The sequence below is a fragment of the Pleurodeles waltl genome, chromosome 1_1 (genome assembly GCF_031143425.1).
Source record: "Pleurodeles waltl isolate 20211129_DDA chromosome 1_1, aPleWal1.hap1.20221129, whole genome shotgun sequence".
Classification (NCBI taxonomy): domain Eukaryota; kingdom Metazoa; phylum Chordata; class Amphibia; order Caudata; family Salamandridae; genus Pleurodeles; species Pleurodeles waltl.
Window position 1 is genome coordinate 828,024,391 of NC_090436.1, and position 23,424 is coordinate 828,047,814.

The window sequence follows — 23,424 nt, forward strand, 5'->3', positions numbered from 1 at the left end:
GCAGAAGTGTCCTTAGCGATTCAAGGCACTGACAGTGTCTGATCTGATTACAACCCCATGGGCACATCTGAAGATCTGCACTTACAACGTTCTCTGAAGGATGATAAATTTTGTCCCACAGATCCTGTGACCCAAGCTAACCCTTTTGTACTAGTCCAGTCTCTGCTGTTGGCTGACCACTTATTAATGTTGACAACCATTTTCAAGACCTTGACTAATCGATTCCTTAAGGTACACTTTAAACTTCTTAAAAATAAAATATTTTTTTAATCTTCAACCTTTTGACTGTTTCATTACTTTGTTTAAAGAATGTAGTTGACCATTTTCTGTCATTGCGCTTCAATTTTCAATCTTGATATGTTTTTCTGGTAGTTAGTTATTGCATTTCTACTTTCATACAGATGCACAGCCTTGCCCACATCCTTACTCCCCAACCAAGGCTTGCCCTCTCCCCTTCTCTTTCAAATTTAAGCTGTTGTACTCTTGGATATTGCATTTTGGTTATTGCATACCCAGCACTTTCATGGGGTGAACCATACCTAGGAAATCTATTGCCCATGTCTAGCTATGTATTGTTATATAAGCATGAAGATTAGTTTTACTAACTATCACCCAGACCTAAACCTGAAACAACCTTAACACCTCCTCCCCGCACTGATAAGTGGTCTTTACTCTGCAGCCTGACTGATTAAAGAATTCCAAAATCATGAAAGAATTTTACCTTTCTTCTAGGAACTCTGTTGGAACTCATCACCTGTTATGTTATCAATATTTTGATAGCGTGCTAATCAGCTGAGAGAGTATCCAGGCACTTATAGTTGGCGTGTGAAGACAGCCCCCCTAGGGCTTACTCGAAGAGCGAGGTCTCCAGCTTCTTGCGGATGTCAAGAAAAGAAGAGGAGGAGGCTCTCGTGCTGTGGGAGGTCGTTTCAGGCTTTAGGCATGAGAAGGCACAACCCCCCCCCTCCACTTTGCCTTTGTTTATGCGTGGGGAGTGTGCTAGTGAGGGTCTGGCAGAGCTGAGGTTTATGGAAGATTGGTGGAAATGGTTGCAGCCATTCAGGTTGGACGAGCGTGCACTTGTGCATCAGGAGCCAGTGGAGTCTCCTAGTGCGTGTGTGATGTGGATTAGGTGTGGGAGGCTGAGGACTATCTTGACTGCTGCATTCAGGACTGTCTGAAATCTTCTTGTGCACAGGTTGGGTATCTCTGGATACAGGGTGATTGTCTGGTAGCCACTTGAAGATTTTCTTCAGCATTCTTAGGGTGTTGAAGCAGGCTGAGGCAACTGCTTTGACTTGAGCAGCCACATTCAGTGTGTTCTCTGTTTATTCAGAGCTTTGTTACATGTGAGTTGGGCATTGGGGTTGGTCTGAGGTCTGTAGTCCACCAGGTGGAGTCTCATAGCTGGGCTGTTTCCTGCAGACAACCACTTCGGTGTTGTCAAAGTTCAACTTGGGGCAGTTGGACTTCATCCAGGTGGCCACTTTGGTCATGGATGCAGTGAACATGTTCCTGGTTTTGGATGTTTTGTCCGAGAGGGACAGTATCAATTCCGTGTCATTGGCCTATGTGAGGATGTTTATATTAGGAGTCTGGATGATATCTGCCAATATTCATGTAGATGTTGGACCGCGTTCATGTGCTTCAGAGGCGTAGGAAGGCATGTTGACTGTTTGGATTCTTCCGGTAAGGAAGGTGCAGATCCACTCAAAGGTATGTCCCTGGATGCAAGCTTCATGGAGTTGTCTGATCAGAATGACCTGGGAGATGGTATTGAAGGCTGCTGATAGGTCAAGAGGAATGAGGGCTGTGGTTTCCCCCCCCTGTCAAGGATCACTTAGATGTAATCTGTTGAAGCTATCAGGGCAGCTTCTGTGCTGTGGTTGGGTTCTTAATCCTGATTGTGAGGCATTGAGAAGCCAAAGATTGGTGAGGTGGTTGGAGATGTTCTTGTCTGTTGCTTTTCCCAAGAGCTTGACTGAGTAAGGAAGGAGGGATATAGTTCGGTAGTTGGTGATTTTGAGCAGGTTGGCCGAGGACTTCTTTAGAAGGGCATTGACAACTGCATGTTTCCATGGTTCCAGAAAGGTGGCTGTAACAATATTGCGAGGAACGGGTGGGGTTGTGTCACTGATGGGGTTCAGCTGTTTTTTTAATGCATATAGGTGGCAGGGGTCCTTTGAGGCCCCAGAAAGTATGATGCTCATGATTGCTGTGATTTACTCTGTGCTGATGGTGTCCCACTTGGTTATTGTGTAGTCTTCATTTGTCCTTTGGAGACTTCTGGTGAGTCAGGGGGTCTGGTTGTGTGGCTAAGTTGCTGTATATTATTGTGATCTTGATTCAAAAGATGTGTGAGAGGTTGTGGCACAGATTTGCCAGTGGCTGCTTTGGTTCTGGAGAAATCCTTGAATATTGTGAAAATTTGTTTTGCCGCTGTTGAAGCTGGTGTTTATCCGTTCGGCTGTATAGATGTCTACTAACATACATTAGTAATGGATATTACAACCTGCAGATTCCTCACATTAAGAATATTCTCAAGCACCACACTGAACCAAAATAATTTTCTCAGCAATGCTGAGGTGTGCCTTTAGGTGGGTCCATGTGAATCTTAAACCATGGATGTGACTGAAAAGGGCTGCACACAAGGGCAACCCTTACATGCCAAGGTCATTTTTTTTTATTTTTTTTATTTTTTTATTCTTTCTATGCCATTCGACATGGATCCAAAGGTCCACTCCCAGCTTTGACAGTTTTCTGATGACTTGAGAAAACCTGTGCTCAGGGTGCCAGGGACCAATGTCTTCCCTAAAAACAACTGTATTCTAGTCATGCCATAGCTGCAGAAAGCAGCTGTCTGTCACAAACCCACACAAAGTGTCTCTTTGGTGCTTGGGCTTTCACAGGCTGCAGACTCATTTAATTCATTTCAATCGAATAGAAGTAGAAATGTGTCTAGCCCAGGCTATTTCTGTTGAATAATCATATAACATGACGTTATTGATCTACCTGAAGGAATCTGGTATCATTGTGAAATCTCGTAGAATTTATCCAAAAAGAATACATCATGGAGTATTTACTTTGCAGAATGCTGCGGGTGCGAGTCATTTTAGAGGTCCACTTATGTCCCCAATTTCAGAGTGCCTATCTAGTGTTCTCCTGGAATAGACTTTTATCTACATTATCTGATACTTAATTTGAGCCTTTCTCTCGTAATAGTTACTACTGGTTTTCTGGTGGGCACATTTCAGACTTGTTCTTTCTTTTTTATTCAAGTTGCTTCTTGATATTCCTGTTAACCTGGAAATGTGTCTGCTTCTTTCTTCGATTAAAAGTGCATTTTTCATATAGTGGATGGTATGTGATTTTTCTTGATTGACTGTAGGGCTTCACGTTTTTAGATAGGTTTTCTGGTATGGTAGCATGTCTTCAGACAATCATCTTTTGAGATCACATTGGGGTATTTCCTGAATATAGGACTGCTACTCTGCAACAGCAGTGTTGAGCCCTTTTAGTGGTTTTGTCTAGCCATCTTTTCTGGGAAATCTAGATAAGGAATGCAGCTTGATTAAGTACTCATACGAAATTGCTTTGGCTACCTATGTTTATATTTCACTCACCCTTTCTTGAAATATAGGTTTGTAATCTTTCAATAAATAAAAAGGAGGGAGTAAAACGAAGGATTTAACACAAGTTGCAAATTCTGAGGACTATTTTGCACTTGTAGTCTGCACTCGCCACTCCCCTTCCTTCAGCCAACCCACTGTTTATCGCTTTAGTTTTTTTTTTTTTTTATATGTACAGAGACTAGCATTTCTTCTGAAAAGCCACCAGTTGTCTTATGGGGTTGGGGTATGGGTGGGGCTGTATGTGAATTTGAGTTTCTTCATTTTCAAGAGACCAACATTTCCTAAGCAAGGTTTCGGCTGTACTATTTCATACAGAGAGGGATGTCTTATTAGTTGGAGGAATGGTAGGCTATAAATATGGGTCTATGACAGCTGTGTACCTGCTGGATTTACAGGATAGCCACAGATGTTACATTCACATAAAATAAGTCTCAAAGGAAATAATGTACATTGTCCATAGTTATCCTAAACATCTGGTGTGAGCCAGCCCTGCCTGACTTCTGTTGGACACCCTGGCTAAAATGCATTAATTGCTATGATGAATAACGTATATTTTTATTTCAGGTTGGTCTTTATGTAAAACGTGGGTGTGCCAAAGGCCTTGTTGAAATAGAGCTGTAAGTACCATATGCATTTCAATCTTCTTTTTTTTCTGGTGCCCCTGACAAAGTTTGACAGTGAGCAAATGTTAATTTAAAAAAAGTGGTATTTTCAGAAATGCGTAGCTATCAATACTTTAACACTGATTTATATACAAATGTAATGCTGTGCTTGCTAAATGTTTTAATTTGTCATCCAACTAAATCCTCAAAATTATATTATGCAGTTCTTGCTACAGTAACATGTATTAACTCTAACAGTGTTGAAATGCAGCTGCTGCCAAGATAGAACCCCTTATCCATGCATGGGACCAACTGTTCCTCTCCTACCAGGGATCTGCATTGTGCAGATCAGAGAGCTAATTTGCACTTTATGCTGCCTTTGTGCATGTAATTTATTAGGGTCGAGCACGCGATAGCATGCAAGACACTGCAGTTATCAAGAAGGGCTTGTAGCCCACCTGTTGTTTACCATTTGATAGCTTACCTGGCACTCTTCTTTACAGCCTTGTAATTTGTCACTGCATGCCTAGCATAATTTCCTTTCCTGTCTGTGGAGCAGGGACCAAGCACTGATTGATTCAACTTAATCAGTGCCAGTCCACTGCTTCATATGTGATTGAGGTACTATTTTGTTCTTTTTAACTTTTAGTGCAATGCAAACAGAAGACGTGTGATTAGCAAAAAACAAAATGCCCAGTAGGACAAACAAAATTGCAAAGATTTTTTTTTTTTCTGTTGCTAACTTTCTTTTATTTTACCAAGTCTTCTTTTTTACTTTGCACTCATGTTTTCTCTTTTTGCTTTTGGGCGCTGTTCTCAAATGATTAGGATTATCTTGTTTTAAATATTGCGAAGCAGCATTGTTTCTTTGTTATGTGTAATTTCTGAAATGATGCTTTAATACATGATGGTGCAGTACTACCCAATCTACCCCAATCCAATCTGCCGCGCCTCACCCCACATCAATCCACCACATTCGATTGAATCCACCCCAAACCAATCAAATCCACCCCTCTCCATTCCAAACCACTTGCCAAACTCCAGTCCACCACACTCCAATCATCCGAACCCACCCCACACTACACCACTTCAATCTGCCCCACTCTAAAACAATGAGCCTCATTCCAATCTGCCTGATTTAAATCCCAAAACAAATCTGCCGTAGTCTAATCAAAAACAATCTGCCCCAGTCCAGTCCAAAACACTCTGCTCCACTACAGTCCAAAACAAGTTGCCCCACTCCCATCTAAAACAATCTGCTCCACTACCTTAATCCATTCTACAACACTCTCTGCCACTGAACTTTGCTCCATTGTATGACGCTCTACCCTCCCCTCACCACTTTGACACTCTACTCTGACAAATCCAGTCTATAACACTCTACTCCAATAAATCCAGTCTGCGACACTGGCATACAACATGGTAAAAACACATTGCCAAAGCCCATAGCTCTTGTAAAGATGTCTTTGCCAGTGCTTGCTGAGAATTCCAAGTGCTGCCATATGCTTCTTTACTCATGTTATGCTTATTTGTTCGCAGTCAATCAGATAGAACGTCCCTAAGATAGGCAAACATATACTCTATTTTGAACTTTGTAAACTGTTATTCTATCTTAAAATAACTGCCATGTTGTTCTTAAGGCCTACTCTATCAAGACTATTGTAAGAAGATATGCATGTATTCAGCACCGTACACAAAACAATAATACACCATGAAGTGAATTCAATTTAAAATAACCCATCTGTATCTTGTGTGGCATACCTCAGAAAAGGAAAGATGAGGAACTGTGGTACACATGCTTAACATGTGGGTGAATTGTTATTGGGAAGTAGTACAGTTTGATTTCTATCCTCTTTGTCTAGTCTGAAGCTTGTTGGCACAGTGTTAAAGGTCCTGGTTTTGAGAGGCCATTTTTGAGTAATTCCTTGAGATGTTGAAAGCCTATGCTGCCCTTTTGTGTAGGTCCAGTCAATCCACATGACTCCTAGTAACTGCAAAAGCACTGGCATCCATACCATCTGCTCCTGTTCCATGAACCAATATCTCAAATCCTGCTTTAAATGTTAGTCATTGTGTACCCCTCCACGCACTGGAGAATTCAGTAGAAAGTTTTATTAGACTTAGTTTAGCTTCCGGTCACTATCTTATCTCGCTTTTGGGCTTTCTGAACAGTGGAAATGCTGCCTCAGTGTCCCTGAGGCACTGGTTATCAACATATGAAGGAGAACAGTGATTCCCTGTGTGGTGAATATATTAATATTTAAGTACTTTGGGTTAAGAGAATTGGCTCTCAAATTCATTGTTTGTGAAGTGTCAAATTAATAATTAAATATACCCAAAGTAATCCGTGTTCTCCTTTATATGTTCTGTTGAGGCAGGTTGGTGATTGAACTCAATTATATTTTATAGCTTGTTGTTATTAGACTTGGAAATATTCTATTCCTTTTTCTGTTTACGATTTTCTTCTTTTAAAATCAGAAATGAATTTGTTTTGCCATTATAATACCTTTGTTAACCTAAGAATTTCATATGCTAGTCATTCATGTGCTTGTGTGGATTTTCCCCATTGATGATGCTCAGTATTAAACATTTTCTTCCTAGTGAAGTGCAGATTGTATGAATTAATTGTTGCTTTAGCTGGCAGACATTGAAATCGTCTTTGACATTTGGTTCACACAGCTGTGGTTACTGTTAAGATTCTACAACACTTATCCAGCATGATTTGTCCTTCACCTCTGATCTAAATTTAACTGAAATTTCACTAATGTTCTTCTGTAATAATTATTTTCTCTTGATCATATTGAGGAAGCTAGATTTTTTCCTAATTGAAGAAATATAAGATCTGGAAATATACATGTGTTTTGACTGTAGTGTCATTTGTATTGAATTTATATCACCCTTTAGTGATGACATATCTACAAAGTTTTACTTGTTCAAGAGCTGTCTTGAAGTTGGCTCTTGTGCTCTTTCAACATTATTGAACCTAAATTCCATAATATTTTTGTTGTTTTCTTGTTCACTGCAAATTCCAGCACTTCACCTGCTGGGTGCTTTATTTCAGTGTAAAATAAATGTCATTAAATTAGTACTTCTATGTTTTGCATCTCTGCTTTCCATTCCTACATTTCATTTTATAACATTGGCAGTGATAGGTTTTTTCTTTTTTACAACCCTAATCTTTCTATAGATTTTCCTTTAATCATTGCAGTAATTGTCTGTGTGTAAGTCATGTCTCCAGTCCGCCTATGGTTAGTTTTGCCCCTTTCCTTCACTCTCTCTTCCCCATTTTTTTAACCTTTTGCAATCAAGGGTCTTAGAAAGTACCTCCCATATTTTTTCATGAATTCTGTTCTGGGAGGCCCATACTCCCACCCTCCCTGTTTTCAGTGTACATTTGCTTGGTTTCACTCAGTTCAGTGCATGAGTTCTTTCAATTAGTCACTGCAGCATTCACTTTCTGATTGTCCTAATTGTAGTTTGTAACTGAGCAAATGCCTCTATGTATTAAGTACATTAATCTGGTCCAACATTACATAAATGTTTATTTATACAATTCTGAAGGTAACAAAGATGATAACTAGCAAAATGAATGCCAACCATGAGATAGCCATCATACTACTTTTAGCAAAATTTATTTTGTATCCTTATAGTGATCCATACTGCTAATGAGTCAACAGTAATCCTTTCTGTCATCTATATGAATAACAACCTTATGATTTCTGGCCTTAAAGCTTATACATTAAGTGTCCTGGTTTAGTATTACAACTTTTGCAGATTGCTCCAGAATTTATCAAATGACTTCCAAACGGGGCAAACCTCATAAACTCAATTTGATGTCTAGTCTGGTCTCAAAGTCCCAAACCAGCAATAATATATAGTGTCATATACACAAGGTAATTTCACTATGGTCAACAGCTATCTCACAACTTTGATTATTGCTCGAGTTATTTGTGTTTGAAATAAGCATTAGGTGTAAGATATCCACTATGTTACGAGTTCCTGTTCTCCCTTAGCTAAATATTGCTTGGTCTATGTTAATAATTTATTTAATATCATTGCTTAGTTCTGGGACTCTGATCGGAAACATTTGGTGGCAACATTTATTATTGCTATTGGTAGAAAACATTCACATTTTATTTTGTTTTCTTTATTATATATTGTATTACCTTTTCAATTTTCCTTAGTTTAGGTATTGCCATTCTACCCATTATTTCACCCAACCTTTAACACTGTTTAGTAGAAAACGTTGCGTAGTCAACACTTACTCTACATTGTGCCTTTTGTCCTTTTCTACTGGTTGGAAATTGTATGCAACTGTAACTATACTAGTTCAGGCTATGTAGTGTGTGCTCCAGGGAGTTGCCAGCAGCTCACCCTTGCAATGCTGTATGTTGTGTCCAGGAAACAGTCTATCGTTTGAATGAAGAAGGGACTAATGATAACAGACACTTGACTGGGTCCCAGATTTAAGTTTTCACACTTGATTAGGGAAATTTAGGGCTGGGTTTAGTTCCAGAAAAGCATGCCGTTTCCAGAGCCATATCACCTGTTGGGGCATGTACTTGATAATAATACTAGGAAGGAAAGCATTAAATTGCAAGACTCAAAATCCTGTTTGCTGTTGAGAAGAAGCTCGCAGTGCATACTAGAATTCATACTTGGCCAACTCGAGACATTGGAGCTTGATGAGGTCCGATCTTCTGAAATCATGTCTTGCAGATTTGACTTCTCAATGTCTCTTGCAGATTGAATTTAGAATTTCTTTTTTTTTTTTTTTAAACTAGGCTGAAGACTTCTGGAAATATCATTATCACTCGTGAAATTCATGTGGTGAACAATCAGTCTGTGTGGTTAATCGACAAAAAAAGTGCTTCTCAGAAAATGGTGGAAGAACAGGTTGCTGCCTTAAATATCCAAGTAGGAAACCTTTGTCAGTTTCTTCCTCAGGTAAGAATCTGTATGTCTTTTCTATAGTATTCACAAGCATAATTATAAATGTGAGGACATAATACATTAACCTATTGTTCGATGGCATGTGCCTGTAGCTACACATGCTTTGCATACTCTTGGCATCTAGTGTTGGGTCTGTGAAGAAGTGTTTTGAGTCACAAGATCGAGCAACTCGATGATATTGAGCATGGGCAACGACTGCTTTGTTAGATTGGTTTCTCTCCGCTGTCTGGTTCGGATGCGTGTGCCTCCGCTCCTTCTTTCGACTCCAATCTCACTTTACTGTTCCAGAGGTATTGTATTTGATCCTGCTTCTCCTATGTCAGCACTCTCGTCGTTTTCATAAGTTTGGGCTCTAACCACTCATTGGGGTGCCAGAGCTCATCTCAGGCTTACCTTCCATGTGGCTCTGGAATCAACAGGAACGATTCCCTGATGGAACAAACTCCTTTTTGCCTCTGTCAGTGCCACGGCAAGTCCCCGCACAGCGATCAGCATCTCATGTGCAACCTCTGTCTCTCTCCAGACTATTGCGAGGCCGACTGCAACGCCAGTCGGTCTTTTTGATCAAAAAAGACCCCTCAGGATCGATGGGCCGTCAGCTAAAAATGGCTCAGAAGACACTGGACGACAACTCAGACATCTTCGGAGGTGAGCACGCTCAGTAGGACTCGACCGCGCAGGAGGAAGCCTTTTCGATCTGGAACAGCTCTGAGTTGGATGGGGAACTTGACATTGAGAGATGAGCTTTCCTCTGCCCAGTTTGTGAGTATCTCTGGCCTCTGCCGTCCCACAAACCCCTCCTTCCCCCAGGCCCCCCCCACCCAAAAAGGGCCTACAGGCTTTTATAGAGGTTGCTGGTCCGTCACTGTCATCTGGCCATGGTCGGTACCGAAAAACAGTTTTGGTTGCCCCATCTTCCGCTGCAGAGCTGAAAATAGCTGCAAAGGCTAAAGCCATAACATCAGCTTCAGCCTCGGACCAAAAGGTTGTTTCGGTATCGATCCAGAACTCAAGACCGATCCAACAGCCGCCAGCTTTGACCTTGGCGCCGGCCAAGCCTCAGAAGCACAGACCTTCGGCACTGAAACTTCAGAGCCAACACCTGCGGAAGCAGAAGATTCAGGCCAGATATACATCAGCCCTTCTCTGGTTGAATAGATTCTATAAAATGTATGCTAGACCGCGCAAGCTCCAAATCCAAGAAGCTCTTTTGGCCTGATACGATTGGGATCATTGGGATGAAATGGAAGAGTTACTACAGTATCTCACTGTAGACGGAGACAACAAGTTGTCTCAGAGGGTCAAACCATAACAAACACTGCAGCCTGGGGGGTAAATACTAGCATCTTCCTAACAAGGCATTCCTGGATTTGGTGTTCCGGCTTCAAACCTGAGGTCCAGCAGGCAGTTCTTAACATGCCTTTTGATAAAGACTACCTGTTCGGAGCACAGGTGGATGCCATATTAGAAAAGCTGAAGAAGGACACAGACACTGCCATCGTCATTGGTGCCCTCCAGACTCCCACACAGAGGGGCTCCTTTTGGCGACCAGGGTAGAGGGGGACATGCCAATCCTCCACAACACAGGCTTCCACATCTCATAGACAATCCTAAACCTCTTACAGTAGAGATTAATTCAGAGGCTCCTACAGGAGCTTCAATAACGAGGAAAAAGCACCACCACACATGGATCCTCCATTACTGCCAAGCTGTGGCTGCCTTCACCCCCGATCACCCAACACCTGTCAGGATAAGACTCCCAACATTTTCACACCATCTGGGACACCATCACCATGGACCAGTAGATCCTTGCAATTATCCAACATGGCAATTGTCTGGAGCTCATTACCACAGCTCCCAATATACCCCCTCTCACTCAAAGGCTGTTGCAGGAACACTTAACCCTCCTCAAGCAAAAGGTTAAAGCCCTTATTCCCGGGGGGGGGGGGGGGGGGGGTGAGGGTTTGGGTTGGGGGTGGACATAAAACCCATTTCGTCACAACAGCAAGACTCTGGAGTATACTTCCTGATTCCCAAAAAAGACAAAAGACTGGTCTCTCAGACCAATACTGAACCTCCGACCTCTAAATAAATAAACCCTCTCAGAACACTTCCATATGGTCACTCCTCAGTGACATTCCACTTCTACAACAAGGCATCTTTGACCGCTATTGATCTAGATGACACCTTATTTCACATACTAATTCACCTTGCACACCAAAATATTTAAGATTAGTTGTTGCAGGCAAACATTATCATTCAAAGTCCTTCCCTTCGGAGTCACTGCCCCTCTCAGTGAGTTCACAAAATGTGTAGAAGTCGCAGCACACCTGTAAAGACAGAAAGTCTATGTCTTTCCTCACCTGGTCGACCTGCTTATCAAAGCCAGTACATTACAGCAGTGCCAACTGCAACTCAGATGACAGTGTATCTCCTTCACAATTTGGGATTCACTCTCAACATTCCCAAATCTCAGCTCCAGCCAGTACAAGTTTAGCCTTACCTAGGGGCAATTTAGAACGCAGAGTTGGGGTTAGCGTACCCCAATCCAGCCCGCATCCAGAGTTTTCAGACACTTCTACTTCAGTAAAAAAAAAACAAAAAAAAACAATACTATGCAGTCAGGTCCATTATGCATCTGTTGGGAATGATGGCTTTACACATTGCATAGTTCCCCATGCCAGACTACACATGCGTCCACAACAGCAGTGTCTGTATTGCCAATGGTCCCAGTGGCTCCTAAGAGGGCTTAGTGTTAGACTGCCAGATTCGCAGTTCTCTGCAATGATGGAACACCAACAACCTTCTGAAGGGGTGGCCTTTTCTAGACTCTTTGCCTTCCATCATTTTGACCGCAGACTCATCACAAACAGGTTGGGGTGCTCATCTCTAATACTTGGCAGTTTATGGTCTCTGGGATACCAAACACCAGTCCCTACACATCAACTACGTGGAGCTTCAGGCAGTCTTCCTAGCACTGAAAGCCTTCCTTCCTCACCTGTCTCGCAAGGTTGTCTTAGTCCGGACGGACAACATGAGAGCAGTGTATTATTTATAAGAACCTTGGGGTACACTTACTTAACAACTGTCACACCTATATCAGACCTTTTGGAATTGATCTCCATCACCACATTTACCCGTTGGCTGAGTATCTTTGGGGAACAGACAATGACTTTGCAGACCTGCTCAGCAGGATGCAGCAACAAGTGGGAACTCCACCCGCAAGACCTCTAGTCATACTTCAAAAGGTGAGGGACTCCTCAGTCATTTTCACCACAGCAGAAAACTCAAAATGCCCAAACTTTGCCTCCAGGTATCCACACCCACTATCCAAGGGCTACGCTCTATGGATGAGTTGGTCAGAGATATTTGCCTCCACTTCCACCTCTCCCTCTCATTCCATTTCTAGTTCGGAAAATCAGGCAAACATCTTGCCATGATCCTTGTGGCTCCCACCTGGACGACCTTTCAGTAGTCCCAAACAAGAAGCTTCCCAACAGGCCTTGACCTTCTAACCCAGAAACAAGGACAAATCAGACATCCAGAGCCCAAGTCACTTAATCTTGCAATACAGATCCTCAGGTCATGACGTTTGGTTACCTTGGTTTGCCTGTAGAATGTATGGACATTCTTAGGGAAGTACCACTAGATCTTATTATGCTGCAAAACGGAAACGTTTTGTATACTGCCAACCGACACACATTGATCCTGTGAAAGCCTCAGTTCAAGATATAGTCTGCTACCCGCTTAACTTTCAAAAGCAAATCTCGCCTACACTTCCACTCGTTTACATCTTGCAGCTATAGCTGCATATCTCCAGAACAGACAACACATTTCTGTATTCAGAACTCCAGTCATAAAGGCTGTCATGGAAGGACTCAAAAAAGTTATTCCACCTACGTTGCCCCGACCTCCTTGTGGAGCCTTAATGTTGTTTTCACTAGACTCATGGGTCCCTCATTCGAACCACTCCACTCATGCCCACTTCATTTTCCCTTGTGGAAAGTGGCTTTCTTAGTCGCCATCACATTACTCAGACGTGTTTGTGAGCTCCAGGCATTAACCTTAGAAGAGCCTTTCTTTCAAATTCATAGGGACAAAGTAGTCCTTTGCACTAATCCTAAATTTCTACCTAAAGTGGTTTCCCAATTTCATCTCAATCAGGGTGTCTATTGAGCTCCCTGTTTTCTTCCCGCAACCAGATTCTGTTACGGAAAGAGCCCTTCACACTTTCAATGTCAAAAGAGCTCCTCTGTTTTATGTAGGTAGAAGTAAAGACTTTAGGAAAACCAGACAACTTTTTGTAACCTTTTCCTCACCTCATAAAGGCAACCCAATATTCAAATCTAGCATAGCTAGATGGTTAGTCAAACGTATACAAACTTTCTACATTAAGGCCAAAAGACCTTTACCTGCTTCTCCCAGGGCACACACTACTCGTAAGAAGGGAGCTACTATGGTCTTCTTGGAAACCTTCCCATAGCTGACATTTGTAAAACTGCTACTTGGTCTACACCTTCATGAAACACTACTGTGTGGATGTTTTAGCATGCTACCAAGTCTGTGTAGATCAGGCAGTGCTACGTACCCTTTCAGACAACTGCAATTCCCATAGACTAGCTACCGCTTCTCAGGGGAAACTGCATTACAGTCTATGCAAAGCTTGTTTATCTACAGCCACACGTGCCTTCAAATGGATTATATTACTTACCCTGAAAGAATCTGTTTGTGGAATGTGGTGCTGTAGATTCACACTGGCCCTTCCTCCTCCCTGGATGCTTGTTGTAGTTGCATTACACTTTCCTTCCACTCCTTTCTCACCTGCCTGTGGGAAAACAAACTAACAAAGAAGTCGATGCCTTTGCACAGTATTACAGAGAGGAGTCGTCACCCAATCTTGTGCCTCGAATCACTTCTTCGAAGAAAAACAACTTGCATCACTGCGGACCCAACACTAAATGGCAGGAGTATGCAGACCATGTGAGTTTACAGCACTACATGCCACAAACAGATGCTTACAGGGTAAGTAACATAATCGTTACTGGGATTCATAAACATCCATCATGACTTTTGTCAATGTAATCCTGTGTTTGGCATGCCCTGCTCAAGATAACTGTTTTTGCTGGTCTACGAATGACCAGGGATGGTTCAGAAGTTTTCACCCATAAATATGCCTTTCATTTGTTCGCTTTAATTTCCTATAGATTACATGGTAACAGTTTATTTCTTAATTGCATTATTTTCAATACATTTCAAATTGTGCAATGATGTCTTATGGTCATGCTCTATGATCACTGTCTTAACTGCAATGTCTGGAATGTATTTTCTGCAGTTTAGTTTCTATAAAGAAACTTCATGTCTGAGAAGAATCCTTTGCTAATTCTCAAGTATGTCAGTTTATACTGGTGGGAAATACTTCTGCGCACACCAGGTGCCTTTAAAACTCATTGCCCAAATCTACATGAACTACTAAGATGCTCTTTTGAGTTGATAAAAGGGTCCAATCTCCAACTGGTTGACACTCGCTCAGTGCTTGCAGTATTTTCGACCAGCAGTGCTGCCCATGTATTCCGGTTACTTCACAGTCTGCTTTAAGAGAAAACTGGCGCCTCCATGGTTGTACACACTCCAAATGTCCTCATGCTGCTGTCTCTTTGTAACATCTCTTCTGGCATACCTAACGAATTTGCAAAAATTATCAAGTACTACTATAACTACACAGAATCTCTCTTGAAAATATTTCTTTGATCACCGTAGCCTGACTTGCAGGTAAAATCAGCTTTATAGTTATGTATTTCAAACAGACAGTGAGTGCTTTTCATGCAAAGTATTCATTTCAGAGAGAAGGACTTTTTGTTCTTTTAATTTCCAGTTGACCTTTAGGTATGAGGGTTGGAAAGAGCCTTCCTAAGCCCTCATTGTTAAAGGAGCCTGCTGCCTGCAAGACTAAGATTGTATTTTGGTTAGTCCATTTCCTCTCTATGTATAGTTTGCTATCTTCCTACTGTATCGTTCTCCTAGAAAGCAAGAATAAAAGTGTTTTTTCAGTGACAAACAAAGAGCTGATTTTTGACTGTTTGAGCATATAGGACAACTAGGCCCTCCATGAGTTCCTCTCTGCCTGTACCATTTGGCTGACTCTGCACAAGCATTGCTTCAATAGAATTTCTTTGCCTTTTTCAACAAAAAATTGTTCACAATAATTTACTCTTGAGCAGAAATTACAACGCCAGAAGTTTTTGTGCTAGGTGGTTTTTATCTCCTTTTTGACAAACTTTTTTTCTCAGTCAATAATTAACTGGCTTACATGGGCATTTTTTTATGTCTGAAGACACAATCTCCTTCTCCTTCATTGCTGTAAAACCATGGACCAAACTGAGATCACTTCCGGCCTGCATACTGAAAGTTCTCTGTACCTTGACCTCTCCAAATACTTGATTGATACGTTTCGGTTAGTACAAAACTGTCATTAGTACAAACCTCGGTTGCAGGCTTACTTTAGAAACTTCACGCATATAACCTATTTCAAGGCACGTTGATGAGTTGCATTGGCTTCCTTTGGTGAAGGAGTCCCTTTTTAAGAGCCTCTATATTAGCATTTGTGTGGTCTGCAATTCACACCCTGTAGTATTAGAATGTTGTCCTGAGCAGTACAGTCATGCTCAGTCAGTTTTTCAGTATTATTTTTATCCCTTCTTAAAATACACAAGACCAGCAGCAGGGAAAGAAGCACTTTCTAGCTAATGCCAGGGCCTGCTACAAACCTCGGATTGACCTTGCACGTCAATCTAAACTTCCTTTATTCCACAAACAACTAAAAAGGTAGATGTTCCCTTCCACAATTTCATATTTGCATTTGCATGTCATATTTGGATCCACAGCGTCTTAGATAATTTGAAAACATTTGGAAGAGCAATGTATTGTGTGACGTGGTTTAAATGTTCTGAAAACGGCACAGGTAAGAAATTGAGATGAGATCTGTTTGCTGCCAGAGTAGTGGCGGGGGCCTAGCTCAGCAGACCACTAGATTGGTGGCCAGCGGTAAGGTTGGCCTTCAAATATCAAAACCTCAGAATTGATCTTGATCCAAAAGACAACTGTATTAAGATGGGAGAGGGTTTTATGTTGATGCTTTCCTCAGTCAGTCATCGTCCATAGAATGATTTTGGTATTATGCGCATTAGGCATATGAGAGGGAACCCACAGTAGTGGATCAGTTTTGCCATTGGGTCAAGTAAAGATTAGAAAGAGTAGGTCTGAAACACGAGCCCTGGGAGTCTCCTCATTGGAGATGTATTGAGGAGGACCGCAATGAGGCAGAGGACATGCTTTGATTCTGTAAGGAAGAAAAGAAAAAAGTCAAGTCAAGCCAAGGCTTTTTCATAGATACCGATAGGTGGGTGAGGGTGATATAAGACATTGTTCTAAATGCCACTCTTCCACCTTGATCTAAGTTCTGGCAAAGGTCATAAGTGACAATAGTTTGAGCTTCCGCCTGTCCATGCAGAAGGCACATGCCATCCTGCTTGCTGTCTGGAAGATTGTTAGATTTAGCAGAACAGAAGATTTTGTAATTTTTTTGTTTTGAAAGGCAATCATTAAATAAGTAAGAATTACTGATAACTTTCGGTTAGTGGGCGGGTTATTTCAGCAGTGGCTCAATTAGTGCTCCATTTCCCCAGTCATATGGGACTGTTGACTTTCAGAGTGAACTACTGCAAGTGATGTGATGAAGGGACCAGTTAAATCAAGGGGCTAAATAACAATGTGGGCAGGGAAGTGAACATATGAGGTATGTTTTGCAAAGGCAACTTACACTTTTGAGTAAGTTTGCAAACTGCCCTTTTGTAGTAACTTAAACTTTGTAGTAATGTTTATTGTAGCTAGGAAATTCAAATAATCAAAAACTGAAGTCTCTAATACATGTCAGGCAGTCAAATAGGAGCAAAATCCAAACTTGATATTGGTGTCCCCAAACAAGAAAGCATAGAAACGGCAACAGAAATCAGCAGAGCTTCAGGATGCATAGTTACATAGTTGCTAACCTTTTGTGCTTAAGACAGTGTTTGTTTTATAGTGGCTCTCTGTGAGTGGTATGCATCCTTCTGTCAAATCTCACTGAGTTGGCATTGCTGAATAAACACTGTTGGTTGTGATTGGGCACTTGATATGAACAGTGTTTTTACTCCTTTGGTGCCATTGTTGTCCAAAGTCTTCCTATGCTTTCTGGATCCAGGATTGCCGTTATCTTAATGTAAGTGCACTCAAACAAAGGACAGGAGCTCAGGGAAGTTCTGGCACCAGCTGTGTGATTCTCCTGCTTCATTGTTAATACTCAAAACCCTTTACTTTTATCAGTCCCCCTCCAAGATTCAAAACACGTTGAGGGCGAAAAGAATATATTTTGCGTGAAAAGCCTTGACCAGACTAGCATAGTGCATGCCATTGGCATCAACCCAAATTTGATCATCTGGTCCTTAGTCTTTCCATGCTATTGCGTATTACAGTTACCCTTTCCAGCATCTTGACCCTCATATTCCTCATGTCCTTAACTTAAGAAAGGAGCTTAAGCAGTGTGATCTGGTAAGTTGCAGGTAGCTGGGGTTTCAAAAGACATTTAAAATGGATGAACCTTCCAGCATGAAGGTAGTTGTAGTTTCATTGCAACAGGATAGGTGATCTCCAATATATGGAATTGTTGTGTGTACTTGAGCGACAACCTTCCATTCTTTCTCATCAATACAAGATAATAAGTAGATAAACAAATTAGGTGGTACATTTTGTATATGTCTTCCCTTATTTGCCTTTATTAACATGGGTATCTTGAGCCTGTTCCAAATGTCTGTGATTGCTTTTTACTATTGTGGTTTGTTGAACATACTGCACCAGATGTGCAGTGCTAATTGGACTCTTGATTGATAGAAAACTTAGTTGGTAAGCATATGAACAATAAAAAGGAGAAGCTTCCATTGTCAAATGCATGACATTGTTACAAGCAAATTCAGCTAGCACTACAGCATCATTCCAAACATCAGGTTGATCAAAGGTAAAGTGTCGCTGTTCAGAGTATAATTTAACCATTTGGTTTGGCCATTCGTCTGAGGATGATGTATAGTGGATAAAGAAGATTTCATTATTAGTAATCTTGATATTTCACACCAAAATTTAGAGGTAAATTGAGTTCCTCTCTCAGTGATTATATGTTCTGGTATTCCATAAAGCTGATAACGTGATGGAATGTCAGCAAGTTCTTTGGCCGGTGGTATTTTATGAGTAGTCACAAAATGTGCCAGCTTGATGGTGTAATTGACAAACAATTATATTATTTATCTTGTAGGATGGGGGATGAAATTAAAACAAATTTGAGATGATTGTTGCCTTGGTACAGTTATAGCATGTATATGGCCTTCTTTATGATATGATGACTTCACGCGTTGTACATAATTTAAGAACAATTTCCTATGTATGAGGCTCTCATGATAGAGAACCGTTGTTACGTATAAGTTGATTGTTCATAATCGTATATTGTTTATAATTGTGTGACTGAATGGAAGTACTTTTGAAAATGTGGGATATTAATGCTGTTTTGTAAAGCTATTAACGGTTTTGGGGTATTTGATTCTTAATTAGTAATTGCATAGGTTGCAATCTACCAATAGTATGATATTGCAGCGTCTTTTATAGTGCTGCACAAACTTGGTTACATAGTACCTTGGTTGGTTACCATGCCATTGCCCGCAAATGCATGTATATGTTAAAAGCGGCTGACAGTAGCAAGTACTGTTGGATGTGTCAGTAGCCAGATAATTGCATATCCCAACTGTGTTGGGTATCTGTTCAGAGTGCTATACTAATGTGTGTTATTCTGATGTGCTGTGTGGTATTTGTTAGTGGTCGGTGTTGCTGTGAAAATGTGGCTTCTTAGCTATATGACATGCCAATGCTTGATTTGCCTGTTTCTACAGAATTTAGTCTTAAGTGTTTTATTTTTTTTCTAGGACAAAGTGGGAGAATTTGCAAAACTCTCCAAGATTGAACTTCTTGAAGCAACTGAGAAGTCCATTGGCCCTCCTGAAATGTTTGCATTCCACAACGAACTGAAAAATTTCAGGAACAAAGAGAAGGACCTGGAGGTAGATGACATGCAGTAATATTAGTTAACTCTATTTGAGTATCTGACATTGCAGTTCTTTTTTCTTGATTATGCTGGCATTCAACAAATTCTGTAAATTGCTGGCATTCAGCAAAATCTGTGGATTGAACCAATTAACTCATTGTTTGCATATTAATTTTTCTTTCATATTTTAAACTTATAATGGCGTTGGATCTATTGAGGTAATCCCTGTACAGTGATTATTTAGAGCATCTGGAAAAAGGGTTTATATCACTAGGCCATTGTAGCCTTACAATGGCAAAGTTAGTGTACACTCCCATACTCCGTCTTTACTATAAAGTGACATGCACACTTGGCCTGGAATCCCAATTAATGTGGCTCATGAGCTTTGTATAATTTTGTTTTCTCTTGTTTATGCTTCTCCAGCTAATTTTCGCCTGCTGTATTCTAGTTTGTGCAGAAAGCGGCTTGCTAGAACTCTGGAACTGGATGTGTGCCAAGGCAGCATTTGCTGCCCAAGTAACTTTCACTGTGTTACATTAGTAACACTCAGGAAAACACATTATTCAGGTGCCTTGCATGTCCTTTATAGATGAGTGTGCATTTCACTTACAGTGGTCACTTGGATAATGAGTAATTTCACAAAACGTATGCATATTTTTGTGTACCAAGAGTTTCCCAATTTTGCTCAGGCCTTGTGTGCTATTTTAACTTGTTACTGGGAATCATCTTATAACACTTACGTGAAATCCTTTTTAGTCTCTTTACCTCATTAGCAATCTGGAATTCTCCCAAAATGAAACACTTTAAAAAGTCCCTACCATCTGACTCCATGCTTGTTTACTTGTTTCTGCATTTAGCAGTGCTTTCTTGGATGTTATTTAAAAGCTATGGCAGAATTGTAAGGTGCTTTTTCTGGCAATGGCTGACAGTTTCTGCTATCTCCTCTTAATCTCCTCTTAGGTAAAAGGATTGACAAGATAAATGTGATTGCTAAGGTGAATGTGAGGAAAACAACTAATTTGCCTGCAACCTTTTACCTCACTTTATTTAAATGGGAGAATTATCATCTGCTTTTTAGTTTTAACTCATATTAGTAGACTTACATTCCACAATAGTCAGCAGTCCACAATCCCCGATTGGCTATTAATAATTATTAGTATGCAACCGCTAGCACTTAGAAACATACTTTGTTTTCTGAATTACCTTCAGCAACTTTAGAATAAGAAGAGATGAAAAGGGAAGGAACAGAGACCATAAAATCATAGCATATTACAACAGTATATAACCAAAACCCCATGGCATCTGATTTGGAACATGCAGTCACTCCAGATAGCTCTTGTTCAATTCCCTACGTTTCTGTCACTGGACCTTCAAAATAGTTTCTCTTCCTCCAGAGGTGAAATCACAAGTACACCCCCCCCGTATTCTACCCAAATGTACGGTACAGGAGGGAAGTATTCTAACCTTTCACAAGCATCTCCTTTTTATGGACTGAAGATCTGTCTTCACGTGTAATTTTGCTCATGTACAGGAATTTTAGCACTTCACTTCCATTTTACAAAAGCTCTCAGGTTTCTAGCACATGCTACTACCACCCTTTGTTATGCAGACCCCTGATCTATCAAAAACGTCCCACGTTCTGGAGTGTTTCCCTTAGGACCACTCATTGGTAGGAAAAATTATGTACAAATGTCTTTTGTCACTGTGGTGTTAGCGCCTAACATCTGTGTAAAAAATGCATTGTGTTCAATGGCATGTGTGGCTGTAGTACACATGCTCTGCATTCTCCTGCTATCTAGTGTCGGTCTAGAGTGTTGGAAGTTGTTTTTATTCAAAGAAGCTATTTTTCAAGTCACGCGATCGAGTGACTCCTACTTCTCAGTGATGAAGCGCATGGGCATCCAGTCCTTTGTTAGATTGTTTTCTGTCCCCCCGTCAGCTCCAAACGTGTAATTTTTTCACTCTATCTTTGACTTGCTCTGGACCAAGACTTTCTCCCCATCTTTTCTATATTAGACAGTATTGTACTTTCGATTGTGGGTTCTGTTTCCACATCGATCTTTCCATCTCGTTGGGTCCAGTTTTGACTGCACACCCTTTGGGCCTGTATACTCGTGGTGCTGAACAGAATGTAATCCTGATGGAACGGACACAGTATTGATTCTGTCCTCGGTGCCACTCAAAGTACCCTTACACCAATCACCATCAGGTGTGCAACCTGTGCCTCATCTCAAGAACGACAAGCTCGCATTTTGGAGGTGACATGCAGATCTCTAGAAGGCAACCTGGATATTTTTGGAGAAGAACATGCACATGAAGAACCTGAAGACGAAGAAGCAGTCTCCATCCAAGATTAGGATTCATACATCCAATCTTGACATTGAGAGTCAAGGACTGATGTCGGCACAAACAGTGAGAACTGTGGACCCACCTCCACCCACAAAAACTCCGAAAACAAATCTCTACTGAGGTCGCCGGACCACCATTGCAATCAAGCCATGGTCCGTATCGGAAGGACGGTTTTTCTGCCCCACCTACTGGCTCAGTCCAAACATTATGAAGACTGCTGCTGTGTCTTTGGCATCTACCTCATCCACTGCAATCCAACCTACTATCGGTAAACAAACGGCACAACTGCATCCACTTTGAGCTGAAATTCTTCAAAACCAAGTTTGGCACCGAAAAAGGTCCATTGACCAAAAACTTCGGCTCTGAAAAGTAAAGACCACGTTACTTCAGAGCCTTTAGTCTCGGCCCACTCTTCCTCCACGCCCTCACATATTCAGCACATACTTGAGACTATGGATGCTAGACAGTGCAGGCTTTACATTTATGAAGGCATAGAGCGAACTGAAGCTTTCCCTACTGTGAATTTTAAAAGATAGCTTACTTTTTAGGAGGCGTTGGACACTTCGCCACCTCCTAAAAAGATTTCTAAAGAGAAGGATGCTTCCTCAGATGAACCTGTTCCTTCTCCTCCTCCTCTTGTTCCTCCTATTCCTCGTCCGCCTCTACCTATCTCTTCTCGTCATTCACCCACCTCTCCAACTGTGGGAGATTCACAGGCTCACCCTTGAGATTCTTATGATCCGGACCTGGTCATTAACACTGTCCTGAATTTGTATCCTGCTAGGCCTTCCCCTCCAGAGGATACTACCAGCTACTATCAGGTTATTGCTAGGGCATCTGCTTACCATAATGTACTACTACATAAGGAACCCATTTGAACAGATATCTTGTTTGTTTCCCTTACCACCACCCATAGAGACACTCAGTGTCTCCCTTTGCTTTCAGGGATAATGTGCCATGCGGATGATACCACCAGGCAGGTCGCTCCCCCCATCTGCCACGCAGCCCCCTGTGGGTTGAACCTCCGTTGCCACTTTTGCCGCCTGACTACTCGCTCCCTTTTTTCTATTCCCCTGAGCTTGTGCTTCTGTGCCACTTGTTTTTTCCATTCTGTGCCCCTGTGTTTTGCTTCTGTACCCCTGTGCTCTGTTGTCCCTCTCCCGCCGTTTTTTCCCCGGGTTTTCCCCTGGGTTTTTCCCTGGGTTTTTCCCTTGCTGCTGTGCCCCTGCTGCCCCGCCCCCTTCACTCCCATTGGCCGCCCAGCTCCCACCTCCCAGCTGCTCCTCCCTCCCTCTGCCCTCATATGGAGGCCGCGAAGCGGGCGCGCAGCGGGCGCGCCGAAGGCGCGCCTAAGGCAAGCCCGTCTGCGCCCGGACCGCACCCAGCACCAGCACCCCTGGAACCCGCACCCCCCGCAACGCCAGACTGCACTACGACGCAAGCACCCTCCACGCACTCAACACCAGACGAGACCACCCCTGCTACCGGGCCACCCCGAAACGCACCCAGGGGCCTTTCACCTGCCGGAACTGCAGATTCTCCAGCATCCAACCCTCCACACCACCAGCCAGAGAACCCAACCACCTCCGCTGCATCCTCCTCAACACCCGCTCTGCTCGCAAGCACGCCATCGAACTTTGGGACCTCCTAGACTCCACTGCCCCTGACGTTGCCTTCCTGATGGAGACCTGGCTGAACGCCACCTCAGCACCAGACATTGCCATAGCCATCCTACAGGGCTACAAGATCTCCCGCAGAGACCGCACCAACG

General features: G+C 42.0%; 1 protein-coding gene across 1 annotated transcript in view; it reads left to right on the top strand.

The window, feature by feature from the left end:
• SMC5 (structural maintenance of chromosomes 5) overlaps nucleotides 1–23,424 on the top strand; it is a 647,363-nt gene that overhangs the window by 28,901 nt on the left and 595,038 nt on the right. Inside the window, exons 3-5 of the mRNA XM_069228845.1 lie at nucleotides 4,197–4,249; nucleotides 9,019–9,181; nucleotides 19,186–19,320. Of these exons, the coding sequence (XP_069084946.1) occupies nucleotides 4,197–4,249; nucleotides 9,019–9,181; nucleotides 19,186–19,320 (351 nt within the window). The remainder of the gene's footprint in view (nucleotides 1–4,196; nucleotides 4,250–9,018; nucleotides 9,182–19,185; nucleotides 19,321–23,424) is intronic.